Source organism: Neolamprologus multifasciatus, chromosome 13, assembly GCF_963576455.1.
Source record: "Neolamprologus multifasciatus chromosome 13, fNeoMul1.2, whole genome shotgun sequence".
NCBI lineage: Eukaryota > Metazoa > Chordata > Actinopteri > Cichliformes > Cichlidae > Neolamprologus > Neolamprologus multifasciatus.
In genome coordinates this window covers 6,028,798-6,052,577 of record NC_140451.1, presented here as the reverse complement: position 1 = coordinate 6,052,577, position 23,780 = coordinate 6,028,798, and the positions used below count along the sequence as shown (strand labels likewise).

The 23,780-nt window shown below is 40.0% G+C and overlaps 1 protein-coding gene across 8 annotated transcripts in view; it reads right to left on the bottom strand.

The window, feature by feature from the left end:
* LOC146504921 (uncharacterized) overlaps positions 1–23,780 on the bottom strand; it is a 483,966-nt gene that overhangs the window by 70,606 nt on the left and 389,580 nt on the right. Inside the window, exon 7 of one of the 8 annotated variants that reach the window (XM_085183493.1) lies at positions 20,300–20,345. The exons of 6 other annotated variants lie outside the window; for them this stretch is intronic. In XM_085183493.1, the coding sequence (XP_085039619.1) occupies positions 20,300–20,345 (46 nt within the window). Of the gene's footprint in view, positions 1–14,309; positions 14,362–20,299; positions 20,346–23,780 lie in introns of all 8 variants that reach the window. One more of the 8 variants, XM_085183492.1, reaches the window with a different exon arrangement.

Here is a 23,780-nt window from a genome sequence, read left to right as displayed (position 1 = left end):
CCCCTGTCTTTCTCCACATTTGCTTAGAAAATGTTTGAACTCTCTGGCTCTCAAAGATGTTGCTGAAACAGAATATGAATTAGCCCCCCCCCCCCCCCCCCCACACACACACACACACACACCACCGATCTGTCGTAATGCCACTGCTGCTGCTACTTATGCCTAAGACACCCCCCCACCACCACCTCCACCACCCCAAACCCTCGCAAAAACCAACCACCATCTCTCCCCATGCATAAATAATAAAACAATACAAAAGGAGGAGAGGCCCGCAGTCGAGGCACACATGAAAGAAGTGCTGGAATGACAGGATTCAAAACTTCCTCAGAGAGCGAGAGCAGGGTGTGGTGGGGAGTGGGAGTGGGGGAGGGATTGGGGAGCAGGCTGAGGAAACAGAGCAAGTGTGTTTATGTATGTAGAGTGAGTCTTTCTCTCCATGCATACTGGAACTTTTTCTTACTGTATTTTGCTTTAAAAAACGGATTATTATTATTATTATTAATAAACGTCCTTTAGTGAGAATTTCAAACCAGGTGAAACATTAAACTGAACATTTTTTAATTTAACACCTAAGCTAATTGTTATTGCAATAGAATATTACAGCCACGTTTAGAATAAATATTATTGTTGATCATTTTAAGGAAAAAGTTGAAATCAGAGATTACTGTTGTTGTTTCAACACAAACTGCCATGGTTGATATACACTACAAAATGCCTTGTGTAGATGAGTTAGCAAAACAAATTGTGAAGCTCTCTTGTGATACCAACATACATCCTCTTTATTGCGCGTGAGTGTAACCATTGATGACCTTACATCTGTCCACTTCCAGTCATTTGATTTTGACAAGCATTTCCAAGTTCTTGTGATTTTCTGTCTGAAAGACGCAGCTTGCTTTTCTTAGCAGCTAGTAATCTAAAATAACTGCACCATGTATACCAAGCTCCAGATATCTATGAAGTCTGACCAATCATAGCTCCTAAAAAGTTTCCACTTTCTGAGCAACATTTAAAGGTAACCTAACCAAATGTAAAGTCAAATGTTCAAACTTTTGTTTCTTTTAGTTTTACATTAATAAAATTATTCGGTTGATTACATATCTAAATGTGACTTAAACTGTACTTAACAGTGAGATTGTGATATTCTCGTGTTTTATTTACTTGACATTTTATTTGGTTGTTGTGATCAGACACATTTAACATTCACTTCAGAAACACAGTGTCACATTAATATTACCAGAAGTGTTTCTTTTAAAATACAGAGGAAACTTTTCATGCCATTGATTTTATATATAAATATCAAATTATGCTTGTCATAGGGTTATGACTCTTTGGGTGTTACATGGTGAACAATGCAAAAGAATATGTAAGTACTTTTAAGTGGTGTTATCCTTGCCACTTCAATTTAAGGTAATTTTTAGAGATGGATTTGTGTGACTAAAAAGGCCTTTGTGCAGCCACTCTGTTCATCCTCTGAAGCCAATTATTTTAGCTCCCCCTTTTTTTCTTCTTATTGGCTGCTCCTTACAAACAAAAGTTTAAACAGCAGATGGATGAGTGCCTGTGCTCAAAGGTAGAGCTGTGTGTCTAAGATGACCATATTAGGGATGCTTATTCTCATTACACCTATATAGAGACAAGAATATAAAAAAATGTATAAAACTGAATGTTAAAAGCACAAAAATGACCAAAAAGTAGAATTAGTAGAATTATCAATAATTGTTCCTTTTTGTAATTCCATGTTAATGATATAGTTTATAAAACAGAACTTTTATGGTTGCTACATCATCATCAGTAATATTCTCTTGACATATGTCGTCTTAGTCAATGACCGCTTTTCTTTAGAAAAATGTTTCTGTGTTTGCTTTTTTTTCTGTCAAACAGCAGCGCTGCTGTAATGACAAGTTGCTGACAGCTGTATTATTAATAGTTTCTAATTACTGACCACTAAACTTGGTATCTTTTTGTCTCCTGATTTCTGACAAGCAGGGGAAATCTTTTTTTTTCTTGCATGAGACTTTTGTCAATGATTTTTGCCCACAAATTAAACATAATGTGCTGCTTTACCCAGTTTGAAGGGATGCAATAATGCTGCTGATCGGATAGTACAAATGTGCAGCTCCTCATGAAGAGGCAGCATTCATCAGGTTGGTAAAAGGTACATAAGACCTACTGTGAGACGTCCTCAGCATGGTGTAGACACTTTTAGGGATACGGTTGCTTTGTTTGACCAGTGTGGTGACCGAGTTAACTGTAGGGAATAGTTTTCTACCGGCTTTAGCTTCTGGTAATTTGAGTAACTGACCTGGAGTTCTCCACAGTGTTTGAGCCATTGGTTCCTTCCAGAGCAGTTCCTATCTGGTAATTTATGGCTTGTGTGACCAACTGTATCACGGCAATTATTATAAATATTTTATAATGTATTACTGTTGTTAAGGCCCTAGAGGGCCGCCTCCTGAAGTTGTCTGTGTGGGCGTGTCCGACCATCTCTCCTGCCGTAGTTGCCACCTTTCTTTTGTGCAGCTGACTCTCGTCAGTAATTAAAAGTATTTAACCCCAGGGAAAGGTGAACTCTGGGCCAGAGTGCCATTAGTGTGGTTGCAGCTAGTGAGCTGTGTGTTTGTGTGGTTGCAGCTAGTGAGCCGCTCTCTTTTTGACTTACTTTTTACTTTATTGACCAACGCTTGAGTTTTGTTTGTTTTCCTTAAATGGTGATAGCGGCTTGTCCGTCTCTTTTAGTTGAGCTACTTTAATAAAACTATTTAATTTAACCCTTTTGCCTCCTTGATTCTTTTTCCTGACCCGGACACATTTTGTTACTTCCCCCTCACCGCCTAGACCCCTCAGGGAAACGTAACACTGTATTACCTAAAAAAAAAACTAATATCAATGCTTCAGAATGTCTGGAAATAAATAGATGTCACATTCATTTTTTATATACAGTCTATGACCAGACTTCACCAAAATGCAACTCCACATTTTTAGTCGATTATATAGAAAGGACCATACATATTAAGTAGTCATGGAAAGTCCAGGTGTTTAAAAGTATGGCATGACATAATTATCTATAAGCCAAATTATCCTCTAATGATAGAATTATACAATGAAGTGACAGCTGATAACAAAAATGTTGACAGTGCATAAAAATGTAGGCAAGTTCAGCTATAAGTTAGAGGGACAAATAATGTTTTGTTATTGAGATTTACTGCAGTTACTGGTGATTTCCACACACACTGCCTGCAGCATTACGTACTTGATGTACGCTGCAAACACACCGTCTCTCTCATACATACACAAATCTTTTTATCTTACTATCAAAAGATTTAGAGCTTTACATTGATTTTATGAACATGAAATTCACATACACCCTTTCACTTTAATGCTGACTTATTTATCATCTTCCTTTCCTACCTCCAGACGCGCTCTCTCATCTCCTCCCTCCTTACTCAGGTCTCTCTCTCTCTCTTTTATGAAATCTGCATATGTATTGAGAGGGATTTTGTTGTCCCAAGACACCAATTTGCATAAAGTGCATGCCATCATCAGTTCAAGAGAGGCAAATTATTTCCCTGGCAACCTCACACTTTCTCCTTCTTTTATTATTTATTAATTTTTAACACGGTGCAAGCTGGGGCTTGTTAGGACCATTTAGCCAGATATGCTAAATATTGCTCTCCTTAAAGAGCCTTCATCAATGAACAGCGACAGGGGTGGGCTAGTACCCGGTAGAAATGATTGAATTAAGCGCTCGGTCAGTTGTTTAGCAATTCTCCCGCAGCAAAAGCATGAGCCTGCCTGCACACGAGTCTGTGTTTGCTTTCAGTATGATACGGGGAGATGCTAAAATCACCTTTTGTATCTAATAAACTCTGGATATCTGCTTGAATAACTCTCAGAATGCGTCTCTTTTAAAAAGGCAACCTAAGGCTTCACCCACACATGCAGTGATTTGCTCATCACCCAATACTTTGTAGCTACGAATACCAACTGTAGCTATTTAACATATTTACAATCCTGTCGTCAATCAAAGGTATTTTTTTGGTCTCATTTGTAATTCTTTCCTCTTCTCTCCTTTGAGTTGAGATAAGTTTTAGTCCAGACCTGCTTATTTCACTTCATCTTAAGTTGTCATTTGTGTCTCCCTGGATTAGTTTCTTGCAGTGTGGGTAGCCCTTATAAATGTACGCACACTGGGTTAGGTTAGGCTTTCTGTAGCTGCTGCTGCATCAAAAAGTAACATATGTAGAAAACAGTTTTCAGAAACTTTTGGCCATATGGTGTAAGACGTGAACATCTGTGTCTTTAAACTTTTCAAATACTTTTACAAGATGTTTTTTAAGTATTTTATTCATAAAATTTACTTAAAAATACAAATAAAGGACCAATTATACAAATAACTCTAATAAGATGGACAGATATAATAAACCCATTTCTAAGTGGGGAAAAAAAATCATTCCATGTCCGTGAACATCTGTCAGTATTATAGGCTAGTGTCTCATTAGGAGCAGTGATGAAGGTACAAATGCCATCCCAGTCAAACCTCTTTCACTCCCTCTATTGGACAGGCAGCTTAACGTGACATTATTTAGAATTAATGTAATTCACTGAGAGAGATCCGAAGTCCATTGTACCTTAGATGTGTCTTCTTTTGTCTGGGGCCCCGAACAATGCTCTGTCATTTTAGCAGAAGCTAATATGATTAAAGCACTCTGACAATAGACGGTGTAATTCATTTCATCATTAGGGATTGTGGACTGAGCCATGAGAGACGAGGGGGTAGATTATTGAGGCTGCATGCTAATTCAGCCATAGCGCAGAAGATCGACAGCCAAATGGACCTGAATTTTCAGGAGAAAAAAACAAATTTTTTGAAAAAGATCCGCCGCAACGTGCTAAGCGTGGACTGGAAAATCATCAATCTTGTGAAAGGAGGTGATTTATGAAGTGTAATAATAGCAATAATCCGCAGTGCACTCCTGGCGAAGGATGGTGAAGGTGTACATTTCAACAGGGGACGATGCCAAAACACACGGCGAGCCATGCTTCTGGTTTTGAAATAGTCCATTTACCGATGATTGTGCTCTTTTACTGTTCTTAGTCACAAGAGATTGGACACTTAGCCTCTCCTGAAGGTCTGTTTCTCATAAGCTGAGCTAGACGGTGCCATCTGACAAATCTTTCTTCTTCGGGGAGTGCCTGGCACTACCTCTAAACTCCCAGTCACTGGAGGAATACCACTTCACATGTTTGCCTATAAAGTTACATGCCCATTAGCCCACCGCAAAAGAAATGTGCAATATTTACCGTCTGGGCGATTAGGAATAAGCCTCAAATAATATCAAATTCTGCTACCCACACCAAGAAACTGGGTGCTAGCATGAGAACAAAAACACACTCCAGTATGTTTGACAAGTAAGGGCCAAATTATGACAGAAATGCAGGATAGGTGGAAACTTACTAGAGCATCACGCGTAGCCAATTTAACACTGAATGGACTTCTTTAACTTTAAAGAGTGGAAAAATAAGAGAAAAAACAGCAGCTGGTCTAAAACAGCATTATTTGTAATTACTGACAGCAAGTAAAATAAATTCCCTGTGTTTGTAACTGTGAAGGCTTACCTGACCTGATGGTGTTCGCTGGCTTTGCTATTTAAAAAAATGAAGATGAACCTGTCTGACTACAAGGATTTCATGGAGTCATTCTGGGCTTACATGATGAGAAAGAAGGACTCAGAACAGATTATATAATTTGCGTGATTGTACTGAAGGCAACTGGTTTAACTCTAATGGTAAACTTGGCCACGGGGTTAATGGGGAAGAGTGTGTGTGTTCGTACTTGTTTAAGCAACTTTGTAAGGCCCAAAAACTGGAAAGCCAGTATACTTGAAGGAGCCAACAGTCCTCATGAATTTGAAAGCTCACAATGTGGTTTTAAGGTTAGGGTCATAATTATGATTAGTGTTAGGCATTCTTTTCTGATGGATAGGGTGGATGGATGATTTTCAATCAGCTTTTTTGTGTTTTGCTTAGACTGTATCTGAAACAAACCAAAATTCAGCTACATTTGAGGAGCTTTTGGCATCACAAAAGCAACTTCATCAATGTCAGATGTGCGTGGAAGCATCCTTTTAGTCACAATGTTACACTGAAACAATGCTACACCGGAGCATCCTGACAAAACACCAAAGCAATGGAAAGAACGAAAGTTTTATCTTGGGGGAAAAAAGTTCCAGCCAAATTTCCCATTCTTCAAAATACTCCTGAGCGTACCTGCCTCTCTAGAGAGAATGTACTGCGTAGTGACACAATACCTGAACAATTTTATATGGAAAAAAGAGGATGGTACGGATGGTGACAGGCAATAGTGGCAATAGTGGTGGGGGATGGGAGATGAAGGACGAAGGACAAAAAGCTCCAAAAAAGTTTCCGACCGAGAAAGGAAAGAGAAAAATGTATGTTCTGCAAGGCGGGATCATTAATAACACAGCGGCTGGTGAATGTCGCAAGGAACAATGGCATTGTGTAGAGAAGAGATGACGAATCCTCCTCTCCTTTCTCTCAGAGACAGCTCTATCTATTAATTACTTTTATGTCTTCATTCATTATTTCATAGCATTCCACCACCCAGACTGAGTTTAAATCGTCTGTTGCTCACTGCGAGAGTTTCAGTACATTGTTTCGATGTACGTTTGTTCCATGTAGTCAGCATACTGCTTACATTCAATACATTTACAGCAAGTCTGAGAATACTGTGCTTGAGTATCCCATGAAGCTGATTTGGTTCATCTTCAGACTGAAGTGTTTCTTGGCTGAGCGATGAAACGCTGCAGCCAGATGATCTGAAACTGTTTATAGTGTTTCCCCATCAAGGCATTTGACTTGAGTAGCTTCAGTTTCTGCTAGTTTAGAGTCATCGAAATTTAAGGGTTAAACTGGAATTTAACATATTTTATTTGAGAATGAGATTGTTCTTATAAGGTAAGCCAAGACTTTGTTAGCAGCACATAATATTACACAATAATATTCATACAAAAAGTATGACAGATTAGAATTACTTTGATTAGAATTTAACTGAAAAGTCTTGGATTGCTATTATGATACAAAAAACTTTTTTAGTTTAGCAAAAGACAGCAAGAGTGTGTTTACACTGTGGTATGGCTGAACACTGAATCCACGTGTATATATTTGCCTCGACAGCCTGGACTGACTGTTGATTTTACACTGCATCACATTTTATGAGTTGATCAAAGAGAGTGGAAAAGAGTTCAAATCGGCTCCATAGACTTAAACCCACTATATTAAAGTGTCACTCATATGTTAATCTATTAATTATAATGATTCATTAGTTCTGAATAAATAATGATGTGAAATGGGGCCATTTTGTATGATTTTTTTTTTTTATCTTGATGTTCATAATTTAAAGCAACTTGATGTAAATTATTTGTTATGAACGTAAAAACGTTCGTACGTTGTTACGTACGTCAAAAAATGTAAACGCGTGACAATTGACACTTTGGTTAAATAAATATTCTAAAGATGAACTGAATTTGTATGAAAGAAAAAAAAAACATGAAAGAAAAGCCCCAATTGCAGACCAGTAGAACCAGTGTGCCACAGCAGTGTATATGAAGACTGGCCTGGTTCTGAATAAATAATGATGTGAACATGTTGAAATATACCATTTAATTGTTATAAGGGATAAAAATATAGATTGCAGGACTTTTAATTTACTTGTAATTGAAAACTTTTACATGTTCCCATGACAGAGAAAACGCTGATTGGCACAGTGCTTTCATCTGTCTGGGTGAACTGGACATACTGGACTCACATGTGGCTCTATGAGCAGCAAGTAGAATCTGCATTACATCCAATCTGTAACAAAAAAGACATCTCAGCAGAATGTATGAAGCCCTGGCCTGGCATCTAGGACTTGTGGTCGACTACCTCCCCCTTCCCACACACACACACCACCCTTCTCTTTCTTTTCTCTCCATCTTTAACCCTCCACCCACTCCTTCTATCCCTCCCTGCCTCTCCGCCGCCCTCCCTTCACTCCCCGCACCCCCAATTGGCTGTGGAAGATGGCTTCAGTGAGTCATCTTGGGACTGAGATCAAAGGCAAATTACAGCCGACGTCTATGCAAAATGTAATATGGAAACCCCCCAGCTATGTCCTCACTATTGATTTTTCTCTCTTCTCTTCCATCCCCTCTCTCTCACTCTGTCCCTTTCTCCTCATTTCTCCGCTTCATTTTTATCCAAGCACAATACAACACAGTGTGAAATTTGAAGAAAAAAAGGCCCCCGAACTCTCTTCCACATGAAGGGGGTTAAAAAAAAAAAGAAAAGAAAATGAAGGGTGGGGTGGGGTGTATGATTTGGCTGTCCCTAGTTATGCCTGTTTGCATTTAGAGCCCATTTTGTGATGTAAGTAGTCCTGTTTCTTGTGCCGAGCGCCACTTTAGGCAAGGGTTTGATGTCAGAGAGGGAGGGGCTGCAATATGTTCCGCCCAGACCTTTCTCAAATTAAATCAACTCGACAGGCAGCGTTCCTCGCATGCAATAGAGTCATATTTGTGAAATATCGGGTTTTGGGGTTAAGATGTAAGTGCGAGGCTAAATGGAGTTCTTCGTCAGATTACTCGCTCTCTGAAGTCACTCGGGCCCTGCAGGAAATTGAAATGAATTGTGAAGCCATTCCCCGTATAAAAGGAGCCTGTGACTTTTTTTCAGATGTGAATACGTGGAATAATGCTGGAGTTATGTATTTTTGACATGTCAGCTTGTTCACTGACAAAGCAACTATTTCACAGAGAAATGCACACAAACCTTTAGAAATGCAGACACACTCGGGCTTAGCAGACTTCAAAATATTAAGCAAAGGTGTGGGCTTTTCTTTCAGAAGGGACGGATACCACGACAAAGCCGAGTGTTCTGCAACCAAAAACAAACAATACCATGTTCATTTAATCAGAAAACAGTCCAATGACATATTATAGATTAGAACATGATTTATAAGTATTATTACAATTTTAAGGAAAATTGCTCAATACTGTTTTTTCTGTGACATCTACTTAGGACAATATTATGATCAAGAGCCAGATTTGCTAACGCCTTGCGATAGCACAAATTTAAAAAAGTGCTGTTGGTATTTACAAAGAGAGCCTGGGGGCAGGGCTGTGTGTAAGAGGTGGCAATTCATGCCAAGGATTGTGTGCAAGAGATTTTTGTGACTGTTGTATTTCTGGGAGTTCATTTCTCAAGCCATAGTGAGGGACATATTTAAATCGTGTACACAAACTGATAGTATTTACATGCATGTTCAGACATGTTCAGACTGCTAACCCATCATATTTGTTAATGCTAAGACCATTACACACTGAGTGTGTGGCAAAAAGAAAGACAAAAACTCAAATTTTTTTTCAGATCTGAATTTGTTGTGTAATGTATATACACACTGAAAGCACTGCATTTTTTTCATCTTCAAAAAATATACTGTGAAGAAATGAAGTCGACATCAAGCAATGAGGATTTTCCTTTGAAATGATGCAGTTGTTGTGAGCTAAGAATAATTATGAATACGCGAAGAAGAGTTTGAAACCTATTTTTGTTGGATGAAATATTGAAATTAATTTTACATCACCAGTGTGTAAAAGCCTTAACCCTAATTTTCTGACAAAGGCAACACTTAACACTTTTTTTGTAAATATTTTTTTATTCATGTCAGTTAAAACGATTGTTTTTGTTCCAAACTATTTCCTTTTAAGAAATTGCACAAATTACATTTACTGATAACTTTTAAAGTTAGTGTTAAGGTTGGGCCACAGAACAGAGGTGAGGGTTAAGCAAACATCAACTGTCTCTTTATGAAACTTTTGCCTACATGACTCAAACAGAAAAACAAAAGCTGCATGGCCAAAATTACTTTCAGTTTCTGAAAAATGGTGCTTGTGTAGTATTTGGCAAAAACATAAATCTTAATCGTAAACCTTAATGGATCTGCTGGATGTAAAAAATGTTAGTTTCCTGGAATGCAGATCTCTGCCTAAAGATGAATATAATGTTGGTGCACTCAAGGTTGGTGATGTTATTATGAACACTACACTGGGTAAAATCCAAAATGAGAAGAAACCTAAAATACAAACTGAGTGGAAACACAAAAGTGTAAAGTATTATCAGTAAAGTGTTAGATTTGTAACTGGAAAATAGAAGTTTATAAGAAAATTGAGCCTTGTACTTTTATCAAAAGTAACCCATCCATGTGTAAGTAGTACTTTTATAGCTACTCAAGGTGGAGCTAGTTCCAGTTGTTTACTTCAAAGGGAAATGTGAAGAAGAAATAGGCCCAAACATTCTTCTTCTATTTAAATGTTCAATAATAATGTCAAATTTTGAGGCGTTTATTACTGTGATCTCTAAAGAACAGCTGAAGGCAGACTAGAAAAGTGTATCATCCCCATCAGAAATGATGACAGCATTGTTATTATGAATAAAACACATCAGGTAAATAAACAAATAACGACAACATCTGCACTAATTTCACAACATGTTTGAACAAATCTCTCCTGGCAAAAATAGTCGAGTAATGAAGGTGTTTGTAATTTGATAAACAATGTGCGTATAGCTCTGAGCTGTTGATCTGTTTCATCTGAGAAGCACAAAAAGCCGCAGCGCGCACGCACGCTGGTTTCCCTCGCAGAGTCTACGTGTGTGTGTGTGCGCGCGCGATGCGGTACCGGAGCCTGTTGAACTGTGGGTAAATTTTGTGCCGGCTGAGAATAAAATGCTGCAGGGATGAAATCCAAGCAACACACCTGGAGTCCAGAGAGACAAATGGAGATATATGGAGAGGGGAAGACAGACGGAGACACTGAGAGGAGCGTGAGTGCTGAGTGAGTGGGCTGGAGAGAGTGCGAGCTTCTACATTCCCGTGCACGCCATCGACTCTACTCCTTGCTTTGGCGTGTCAATTTTGCTTAAGTGGATGCATGCTTTCAAAGAGTGTTTGTGAACCTGTGTGTTTGTGTTGTGCTGTGTGTGTGTGTGTGTGTGGGGGGGGGGGGGGGGGTCAAAGACGTTAAAAAAAGGAAAAAATGAAAGCAAGAAAAGCTTTTTTTTTCCCCACTTGTGTTTGTGTCTGCAAGTGCAGCGGTGCCAGCTTCAGTGCCCTCAGCTATGGGCACAAAGACGACAGTGACAACCCATTCATTTCCCTGACGAGCTGTCGCCTGCGGGAGGATAGGTGACTTCTCCCAAGGTTATTTATGGCATTGTTGATCTCTCATTCGGTCCTCTCCGTCGCACAATCCCTCCCCACCCCCACCACCCGCGCCTCGCCATCCCACATCCCAAACAGCATCTTTCTCTTTCTATCACCATTATCTGTCTTCAAGTCAACACTTCATTGTCATTAGCCAGCTTTGAAGATTTAGAAAATTAATGGAGACGCACGTATCGTCCATACGTGTGCACATTTCGCTTAAGCTGTCTCTCCCAAATCTGGGGCCCATATTTCTCAAGCTTCTCGTATTATTGATGGAGCTGGTCTGACAGTTAAACCTTTGAGGTCAAAGGTGTCGTTGATGATGATGGGTAACTCTAACTGATCAAAATCAGAATATGTGACTGTTGGCCTTCCTGTATTTTTTTCTTCACCTGTTCCGATAACTGGGTAAGTGTAGTTTTCACTTTAAAGTCACTTGGTTCTCATATTTGGTTCACATAGGTATGTTTGCTTTTTTTTGAGGACACTATCAGTATCAATGCATTCTCAGGCCTTTATCCCTAGAACTGCTGTCAAGTGCAGTGTATGTCACCATACGCTTTGACCCTGTTGTTTGGATGATAAAAATGCTTCCCACAGGACTGTGTACTGTTTAATAACATTTACTTTAAGATTCCCAGTGCATGACATGTAACCTGTAGCTATAACTTAAAAAAAAGCCTTGCTCAAATACTGTATACCATAGGTGTCAAACTCTGGCCCGCGAGCCAAATTTGGCCCGCAGCCTAATTACATTTGGCCCGCGAAGCCATACCAAATTACTATTAGAGCTGGCCTACTGGTATTATACAGCTAATATATATATTGTTTAGTATTAAGCTTTGCTTGTTCCATATTCAGTTTTCCAGCAAAACTTATTTGAGTCCATAAGAAAAGATTCATTCTTATATCTGGAGGAAGATTTTTTTTTCAATAAATATTAATGTTAGCCCGCGACTTTGTTCCAGTTTTGAATTTTGGCCCACTGTGTATTTGAGTTTGACACCCCTGCTGTATACCTACTTAGTCTAAGTTCACAATATATAAAAAACAAAACCATAATCCTTTTTTGTTTTATTACTACTATTAAAAAATATATTAAGATGAAAAAATAAACTGTTTAAGATGAGAGGGAGATTTTGATGTCATATATATATGAGTGTATTTATCATGAGGCCCAAAATGCTGTGATCATAACTCCACCAAGCCAGTGTAAGTACATGCTTACACCTTCACATTCGCCGGCATTTTGTGTTATGCAGACACACACGCAAGCACATAAAAGCCAGAGGAAACACTCCTTCCCACACACACACACATAAAATGAAGGAGTAATGTGATTGAACCTGCTTTGGCAAGCTCTGACGGGTACTCGACATGATTAAGAGCCAATATAGTGTTGCATAAAGCCAAGCTAAAGATGTCTCTTTCTCCGAGCCGCTCCTATTTGCCTGCTCCTTAAGCCCCTCTTTGCATCTCCCTCAACATGTCTTTTAAGCGCTTCTCAAGCATCTCATAGTGAGAACTTTTGCGCACATCATCCCGGATCCCTCGCTCAAATTCAGAACCGTATCAAATGTCAGTGAAATGGGGAACACTGTGGTAATAAGGTGTTTTTAAGGTCCTTTCCGGGAGGCGAAAAAGCTGGAAAGTTGAGACTGGGTTCATCTTTTGGGGCTTTTTCTCTTTCAAGTAACGCGCCCCCTCTTCCATCCTCTTAAGACCGATCATTATGTGCTCAGAATCAGCACTCTTTAGATGCTGAAGTTTGGAGATGTCCAGACTTGAGGCAAAAGAAGGATTGCGAGGAAAAGTGACGGAGGCAAGAAAGCACAGTTAAAATTCAAGCTGCTTGACCGCTCGGTTTATATCCAAGTGTACACTTCTGCAGAAAGGCTCTCTTCTGTGTGTGTGTTTGTGTGTGTGTGTGTGTGTGTGTGTGTGTGTGCATACAAACACATGTGCATGTTCAGACATTTAAAGAGGTGCTGAGCTGTTCTTCTACTCAAAACTTTTCATCTCTCCAGACCTCCCAATCCTCTCGCCTACTTCCATCAAAGTCCTTTTCTCCTCTCTGCCTTCCTCGACTCCCCTCTCTTCCGTTTCCATGTTGTTCTGCTGTTCGCTTGTGGCGAGGCAGGCATCATCTCGTATACATGGCGTGGCGCATGATGTGGGACCACGGTAATGCAAGCATCTGTTCAGGGCTTTTGTGTTCAAAAGATTCAATTAAAAAATAATTACCAAAAGATTAGTGGTAGTCCAGTACGACTGTAGTGTTTGAATAGATGTTTCCTTTTCATCTGCTGTAATAATAGGATGCTTTTTTAATTAAAGAAAAAAAAGAGGAAGCAGATGAAGAAAAAGAAGAGGAAGAAGAAGAAGGAAAAAGGCGGGTCTGTCTCGGTACACCCTGTCTGAAGACAAAGTTTGTTTGATGTGCAGCAAAATTAAATATTTTTTTGATCTAACAAATTAATTTTCACCCCCACTCCCAAGCGCTTCCCATCCTCCCCTTTCCTTTTTTTCTGTAGGAGATAAAGACAATTTAATTTAGATACCAACATGGTGAGTAGCAGTGTGTGCACACACACACACACACTCCCTTGGTCAAGCCTGATGAGGATCCACCACTAGCAACTAAGCCATATCTTAAGTGCAGCTGGGAGTGTGACGAGGAAATGGAAGTCTGCATCATAAGAATATTCCGACGGGCATAAAAGCTGTGCTGTATTATAAAGGGGGATGTAGCTGCAGGCCAACCATGAGCAAATATTTCAGCAACTATAAATAATGTTTATTACATTAATATCTAACATGTGTCCAGCAACCCATCAGTGCTTAAAGACAGGTTGTCCGAGTCATTCTTATAGAAGTCGTACCTGTTTGGAGGATATATTTTCTCAGCCCAGCAAAATATATTTCTCAAAGCATTTGAGCAATTCAGTAACAATTACTGGTAATTATTGGTATTGAATTAACAGTCACAATTACCTCCCTCACCAGGAATTTGAAGGGAATCTGTTCAGCTCTGGCCTGGCTGACTCACCTGTTTGTAACCTCTCCTAGCAGGAGCACATTCATAGCAGCTCTGCAAGGATCTGGGGAAACAACGGGTGTTGTTAGTTCCGTGACCACATCACCACCACCGCCACAGCATCAGCAGCTATCAACCTGGAACTTTCAACAAAGCGCACAATCAACTTCGTCGGGCCCGCAGCTCTTCCCCTCTTCAAAGTAAGGCGCAGGGCAGGGTGCTGGTCTGTCACAGGAAGTTACAGACAAGTCCTTGTTGGCCTAGAGAGGCAACGGAGATTCCTGGACATCATCATAACTGCCACACTCAGGCCTGACATAGCTCTGTTGTCTCAGGTGTCAAAGCAAATCATCCAGCTGGAGTTGACTGTCCCGCAGGAAGACCGGTTGGGGGAGGCCCCGGAAAGAAAGATGGCCCTGATGGCCGACTGTTAGATTCAGAGGGGGGAAGCGTGAACCCATGAATGTTGGGTGTAGAGGTTTTGTAGGACAGTCTCTATATCAAGTCTTAGGGCTCTTTGTGATCTGCGGATTGCAGAGGAGTAAAGCCATCAAACCATCTTCAGTGACTTTGGCTTAAGAGGACTCATACATGAAATAATCCTCCAGGTCTTGTGTTGTGTGGAATATTTAAACATGGGTACAAGTTCTTTCCATGTAGCAGTTTTGGTCAGAACTCGTCTTAGGCCTGAGAGAGATAAATTAGCAGATACCAGACTGTTTACAAATGCATTAAGATAGAGCAAATCTTACTGACTTATGACTTATGTTATGTCCAGCAGGCCACACTCACAGGTTTTTGTCCAAAATGTCCAAACCAAAGTAAAACGTTCTACCAATCATTTAAGCCCACAAACCCACTGAACGCTGATTAGCAAAAGTTAGCATGCTAAAGTGACATTTTCCAAACAGTTGAGCCAACATGTCGCTAGCCTTGCTAATAAAAAGACAAAAAGTGCTGTCCTACTACGGCTCTCTGCACATATCAGCGCTCCCTCGAGAGTTCTCTGTGTCATGAGTGTCAGGCCCACCCACCAAGCTATTTGCTCAGTCTTCACACCATGACACCATAATCCCTCATTGTCTTGGGTTACACCACAAAATTCAAACCCTAATGGTCCGCTCTGTTACGAGAAAAACATTGCATTTCTCTACTTTTCATACTTGCATGGCAACATTTCGGAGAGGGCAGCTGAAATAAAAGCAGGTGACAGAGAGACATACAGCAAAAGAGAGAGAGAGATGTCATTGACTCTTTGTCCCTGTGGCTTTGTTCCTGCCATGCTCTGCAGCACAGGGCTGACAGGCCCCAAAGCAGTGCCCACTATACGCGTGCGAGCGCGCACACACGGGCACACACGCACATACACTTGCACACTGTGTTTGGCCTGTCAGCCACGGCAGCACCTGTCAACCGCTGACCACTTCATTGGACACCCCCAGAGAGAGAAAGTGAATGAGAGAAAAAAATGGGCTACTACAAACACAGCAGGCAAAGCAAATGACTGACCTCGCTGTCCAGATGGGTCCTGTCCTATTTGACGCATACAACGCAAGCTTAGCCACGATACCAAACGGCGAGGGTTTGCTGTTTCATTCATTTTATGGTCTTAGAAGATCACAGATTCCTGTTAATGATGAAGTATTACACAAACAAGTAACAGTGACACACAAAACTTTACTTTTAATCTGCTGAATACGCCATTCTCCTTCTAAAACAGTGGTTCTTAACCTTGTTGGAGGTACCGAACCCCACCAGTTTCATATGCGCATTCACTGAACCCCTCTTTAGTGAAAAATAAAATATGATTTTTTTCAAATTCAAGACATAGATATGGGATATTGGTGCACAAAATGAGCCGTGCATGTCAGGCTCTGCCGAACCCCTGAGACCGACTCACCGAACCCCTAGGGTTCGATCGAACCCAGGTTAAGAACCACTGTTCTAAAAAGATATGTTTAAGCTAAACTTCTGCACTGTTCCACTTGCTAATATCCAAAGTGTCGTTTAGGTTTCGATATTCTGGACAAATATATTGCGAACAGAAAATAATGACATGAAAATTTTTGTTGCTGGTGGTTAATTAAACTGAGAGGTGCTGCAAGAAACATGAATTGAATATATTTGCTTCTATCCAGTGGGAAGTTAATTCTCTACTTTCCATATAATCATCCTATTCGTTTTTCTGAAATAATGCCAGCAGAATACAACTTTCCTGATACGGTGTGTCTCTATATATCAAATTACTCTGTCTAATAAATCATTAAAAACTTTGCTTTCAATGATGTTTCCTCCTGTACCTCCCTTCCCAAGTCCCCCAGAAAGTGTTTTTCTGAGAAACAAAAGATAAATGAGAAAGGGGCTTGTTGCGAGGAAGCACAAGTATACCCAGTTGAGAAGGTTATTATCAGGACAATAGACAGTTATTATCCTGGACAAACATCTTTATGATGAGGCAGGAGCAACACCAACACAGGGATATCAGATACATCATGTTTTGTCAGGATTCTAAGAGAAGAGTGGAGTGGTGCAGAGTAAAAACGGTTCAGCATGTTGCTCCACGAAACCAATGTTTCTTGTAATGATAGTAGACAAGTCACTCAACTCAGTGGATCAGACAGGTTTAACGGTCTGGATGAAGCCAATTACCAAGTAGTTTTGCTTAAACATTAAACTTTTGCAGCACATTGCAGTCCCATCAATAACTGAAGGTAAAGATGTACCTAGAGTTCCTCACTAAGCTTCAGTAAATGATAGATCGGGTGTAGGAACAAAAAAGGCATGCTCAATCGGTATAGGAATTAGGCTATCAGTTTCTTTAGAATATTTAAAATAGTTTTTGTTGACATACTGACAAATTGGTGAAAATGTAGAACTGAAGTTACACTGTGATACAAGGCCAGCCATTCCACGGGTAAAAGATTTAGGGTCGCTCACAGTATAGGGCTGTATAGGAGGTGATACATGGTTCCTGGAACTGCGGGCCATTTTACTTTAGCTTCACTTTAGTCAATGCATGTACAGAACATATTTGGAAAGCTGCGTCTTTCTCTTTTTCAAAGATGACATGATGGAAAATAGTTTAGTTTTATGAATGCAGATCGAATAGTTGAGGTGTTGTACGCTGCTTAATTTTGAATGTTATCGTGGCATGAGTTAAATCTTGGCAGAAGCAGAAATGTGCAAAAGTTCAAATTTCCCATTAGGACTGCCTGAGAACTAGCTATCAGCAACTGCATTCCAAAAGTATGAATATTGGCACGTGCCCCATTTCAGTCCAACTCTAATCACGACAGCATTCTAAAATTGCTGCATCATAATCCTTATAATCAGGACAAGGTGCAATATTCTTGCATAACAACTCCAAGGATTGAAAGCTTGTTAGAGTAGAATAATAAACAGCTTTCAGCTATTACAATCACACCACATTCAATCATTCAGTGTATGGAAATGACTGATTCAATTTCAGTGTAGGAATAATGATTATAATGTGTCTGTAATATGTTAATACAGTTTCAAGTCAGCTGTTCTTTTCTTTGATTAGTCACATTGTCACTGTTTTGCTCTCTGTGAGTAGATTACATTTGCTCTTTGGTCTGATGGAGCACTCATAAATAAAAAAAAAGAATAGGATAGAATTAAGTAAGAGAGGAGAGAGCTTTAGAGAAGAGGGATTAGGATTCAGAGTGTTTGTTGGAGACCAAGAGCAGTCATGGCATTGTTTACCTCCGACTTTATTCCTGGTCTTATTGGCAAGGCTTCAGTCTTGACTAGACATTGATTCTTATTTAGAAGAGTGGAGTCTAGAGTGTGAGTCTCGGGGTATACTGAAGTCTTGGGGTGTTGAAAAAAAGGTGGATTTAACACAGAAGGCTATCTGCCAATCTGTGCAATTGTAATGTAAATCCTCCATCCTCCATGACACCTGCAGAGAAATGTGTCGCTGTGTATATCTTTGAATTTCCATTTACCCTCAAGCTTAGCCAATGGTATGTGTTTGATGATCTTTTGTTTGTTTGTCTTGTCTTGAAGACTCCCATTGTAGGTCAGTTTTGATGACATCTGCCAAGTGGTGCAGAATGCACCATGTGCTTGAATAGCATGCTTCCTTCCACTAACATTTGTTTTAAACCAATACATGTAATCGCGAGGATCCTTCGCCAGTCCTGATGAGTAACAGTAGTGCCAGCCTGTCTGATCACTACAGATTTATTGCCAAAATATCACAGTAATAATGCTGTGAAAAAATGCACAAGTTTTCATTTAGAGCAGTTGAATTGGAATTAGTGCAGAATGTTGTTGGTGATACATCAAACAAGAGTACACATCACAAAAATGTCATAATGCCAACAAAATGTAAAATGCTACAAGCTATCATAGAATAGCAAACTGCAAGCCAAGGTGCAGAGCACAGCAGGGCAGTTTACCAGGGTAGCTGAAAAGTCAAGTTCAAGCAATTGACAAATTGGTGATTAAATTAAGAATTTAGTCATCGCTAGTTTTTAAATCTCCAGATCGTCCATCAGCCCAACTGCACCAAAGTGAATAACTCTGTCTCAGCTGTTTTGTTGCAGGATGTGAATCTCTCTCATTGAGTGAGAGAAGTACTGCTAGAATAGCAGAAGTGTGAATGTCACCAGCAATATTCACTTTTCTTTTGTAACTTTACTTTATTAACTTCACTTTATTTGAAACTAAGTGCGAGTCTGAAACAATAAGACTGCAGAGCTGGATTCTTTAAAATTGTTTAAATGTGAGTTTTTTATTCTTAAATTTCATGTTGTTCAGAGTACGCAAATTTAACTACCTATTGGACCCCTGCATAGATGAATGTGGGGAAAAAATATACGTTTAACTTGACTTTTTGAAATATCACTGGATGGTATCAGTTAAATGAGTCTGAGTGTAAAGGCCATCTTGAGATAGTGTCACACCAATATTAAGACCAGTGAGTTCTTGGACTAAATATATTGTGGATTATATTTTGTGTTTATATACCAAAAAAGACGTATCTCTGGCATCTACATCGCCCAAACTTGATCTTATTTTTGATCTCAGATCTTGTAATACTGTTGATCTGATTACAGCTCAGCCAAACAAATAAATGAGGCTCTCGTCCGATCCCTTTTTGGAACTCTCTAAAACTTTGCTTGCTTTTTATTCCTTTGGTTTATTTCATGTTATGTTTCTTTGGCATATTTTTTTTTTCATTTGGCATTCATAATTTGCACTTTAAGTTATTTTTCAGTATTTCTGTTTGGAAAGTGACAAAAGAATCTGTGTTCCAAGGATTTAAGGAAAATGTAGATGGGGCCTTCTTTGTATTCCTTAGAAAAGTCAAAATCTAAATAAATTGAGCATCAGGTTAGTTCAGGCACAAAGTCAAGCTCAGCTGTGATTCTGGTAGATCAGCTGATCTACATGCTAACCACAAACAACTCCCAAAACCTTTATGCACATTCAACTCTAACCCTTATGGAGCTTTCTATTTAGGTGAGATGTTTCAAACCCCTACCCACCCCTGCTGCTCTCTTTGCATGTGTCACCAAATAAAAATGGCTGGAGACGGTAATAATCCTTGTTGGGAGGACTTTATCACCTTAATAAAGTGACCAGTCAGTGTTCTAACGAATAACTCAGAGCATTTAGGCATGTTTGACAGTTTGGTTTGAGTATTTCAGAAACTCCTGATGTGATGATTCTTGTGTGATTTCTTTTGTGAGATTCTTGTGCACATAGTAATATGCAAGGAACCATCTGATTAGACTTGCCATGAGTTCCAAATCTGGTTTGGGTAATCTGAACAGGAGACAATATCATGGAAGTGCATCATGAAAATATTTTGGTTGTTGTTTTCTGCAGTGTCCAGTGTGTCCATTTTGAAGTCCAAGAAAGGCAGACTCCATCAGGAAAACTAAAAACTAAAAACTGCTACTTATCAAATTAAACTTTACGGATAATAACAGTGAAAGCTGTTAAAAAGCTGTTAAAATGTCACTTACATATATTCTTTGAGAAGGTCCCACTACGGTGCCGTGGGCTATTGAACTGTAAAAGACAGAAAGGAAGGCATATTTGTGCAAACAATAGCTGTTTTAGCAGGGAAAATGTAAAAATGACACTATCCATCTTTCTTTTTTCCTTCTCTGTTAGTAGAGGGATGAAATAGAGGTGGGGGGAGTGGCAGAGTGGAAAGAGAGGGAAGATATTAATTAAGGAGGGATTGTGCATTGACTCTGCCTTGTGCATAAGACAGAAGGTTAAGCAAATGCCAGGGCAGTGGTGTCACTTCAAACAATGACTATTAGCTTTGGAATCAGCCTTGTGTCTGCTGAGGAAACACAGTTCATTCAGACTCCTGATTGCCACTCGGCACGGCGTCTGTGTAGTAGAGGTAGCGGTTGGTGGGGTGTGGGGGTTTGGTGTGTGTGTGTGTGTGTGTGTCGGGGGGGGGGGGGGGGGGGGGTCATTTCATTTCAATCTGTGGTTAAATTAGTCGAAGGCAGCAGAGGTTGAAAACACACAATTACTGTTGTGAGTCAGGGCTATACTTACAAAAGGGAGGCAGTTATAAAGGTGGTACTGAAATATGTGGTGGTGGACATAGGTGGTGGGTGTGGTGGGTGGTTTGGAGGGCTTTGCAAAGCCAGTTTGTGATAACAGTATATTAAAAACTACTGTCAGAGGCAACTTTGGAAACAATAACCATTTGTTTTGATGCATCCTCAATCATCCAGGAAAGTAAATCTCCAAAAGTTGATTCTGTTCATCTGGACGTAGCGTTTTCTGGGAGAAACGTTTCGTCAATCATCCAAGTGACTTCTTCAGTCTCAGCTGACTGCAGGTTTCCCCAAATCTTATGAACAGTAAATTTGCATAATGACTGAAACCATCCCACTGAAGGAACAATGGGCTGGAAGGTCAGTTCCTTATTCTTAATTATGCAAACACAGAAGAGCTACCTCGTCAGGCCAGGACTCTGCAGTCTATTTACACCTACAGGCCAGTAGACACTCTTTCAATGATGAGGATGTACACATCCTGGACAGGGAGGAATGCTGGTTTGAGCGGAGTCAAGGAGCCATTTACGTGAAAAGGGAAAGACCATCTCTGAATCGAGGAGGGGGCCTAAGGGTACATCTTTCGCCATCTTACAATGCTGTGATTGCAGCCAACTCGCTGTGAATGGTACTCATGGCCATTGATCAGTGGGCTTTGATCAGTGGGTTTTGGTCAGTGGTTGTTGATCAATGGTCATGAGAATTTGCATAATTATGATTAAGGAAGTGACCTCCCAGCCCATTGTTCCTTCAGTGGGCTGGTTTCAGTCATTATGCAAATTTACTGTTTATAAGATTGGGGAAACCTGCAGTCAGCTGAGACTGAAGAAGTCACTTGGATGAGTGACGAAACGTTTCTCCCACAAATGCTACATCCAGATGAACAGAATCAACTTTTGGAGAATAACCATTTGTTGTGCATGCAAACTACAAAGACATCCATATTGCGACCCGGTGGCGACCACTTGGGCTAAAAACGAATGCCAGTGCAGGCCGAGGCAGTTCCTCCAATGGCCACTTGAGGTTGGATTTAAAAGCAAATCAATCCCCATAAAGTCTCATGTTAAAATGCCTAACTTTATAGCTTTAAAAGCACGTATAAAGGTTTGTACAAATGATTTAGAGATGTATGGACAATTTCCCCATTCATAACATTTGTACTGGGGGTTATTTCAAAAACCAAAAAACAGACAAACAAACCTCTTCCATTTGGATTTTGTTACATGTTGCCAGCTTGTGTGACAGGTTTGCTGATACAGAAGGCTGTAGCTGTAGTAATCTTTAATCTGAGTAACTTGAGTGGACTACTCAACCAAATTCCTGCTTTAATAAAATTATCTGCCAAATGTTACAGCTTGTTTGAGGTTGGCACTTTAATTCTGTTGGTTAAAATTCCAATATTTTATTAGTGCATTCTTGAGAGCGAAGCAGCATATTTATGTCTATTTTACATGGTTACTTTTCTTGGAATTGGGAAGAGTTGGGACATTGTGTTATGTTTAGGATACTCCTAGACTGGGGATATAACACACCCTGTCCTAGGTTAGGGTTATGTTAATACCTCCTCATTTATATCTTCTGACCTATTTAGACCTCACAAATGTTTCTGAAATTAGATAGGACCCTTCAAATCAAGTGTTTTACATATATTTGCCTTATCCTAAAATTACGTTTTAAAATGACAAATGTAAAGAGGTAGATGTGAACCTGACCCTAACTCTAACCTGGTGAATGTTAAAAAATGAAGAGGTTAAGTAGCTGTAGTAGTCGGACAAAATGGTGAACTTCCCAGGATTAAAAATACAATGTTTAGCAACTAACATTTATTAATAATTGTGATTCCAAAAAACAAAATCTATCTTTGTAACTATCAGATTTTTCAATATAGAGTTAAGTGACAAACCAGGAAACTATCTGAGAAAAAGTCATAGGGATGCATTAATTTTTATCCCATAGTTGTCAGTCACTCCTAACCTAACATGCTGTCTACACAAAACCAATAAAGCAGGCGAAGGCGCACTAAGTTGGAATAAATCGCCATATCACCACGACAAAATCAGGGTGGAAATAAACAAACCAGCAAAGCGGAGCAAGCCTAATGTTAGGGGCCTCTTTTGTATTGAGAGAAATTACAGGAGCGTTTGATTTGCGCCGAGGTGCCGTCCTGAACATATGGCGTTTTAATTCTTGCCGGTCTCATCTGGATAACTCGGGGCCTGGCGAATCTCGTACCACCATCAGGGAAATATGGGCACAAGCGGAATGCTTAACAGCAAAGGGCTCCAATTTCCCACCTTAATGGGCATTCTCATCCCATCCCCCCCCACACACACACTTCTTCTCACTCTCTCTTTCTTGCTCTCTCTCTCTCTTTTTGTCTCCTAAATCCAGGCCTTTGTTTGTTTTCCATTTTTTCCACCGTTTTCACTCCTCCCATCCTCCTCGCTTCCCTTATTTGCATTGATTTCTCCACTTAGAGAAAGAGGGGACTCGGAGGGAAAATAGGCCTCTATCAAAACACTCACATACACAATTTACACACACACATTGAAAACCATAAACCTCACACAGTCTCTCTCTCTCTCTCTCACACACACTCACACACAAACACCTGACACATAGCAGAGGACTAGCAGTGTGCAGAATATGTTTGTGGCTGTTCATTTTTTTTTTAATCGTCCAATGTCTTTTGTGTGGGTTGACAGCTTGAGACGAGTGACTAATAAGTCCAGGCCTGGTGCTGTCCTGCTGGGCTGAGCAGTCTCTTTATACACACACACACACACACACACATACACACATATATACAATCTCACACATACAAAGATAGAGACTACAAGCTTGGCTTCGTGCTCCATGCACGCAAACACACACAGTTTCTCGCACAAAATACACACATAGGCCCCTAATCATCCTGATGTCT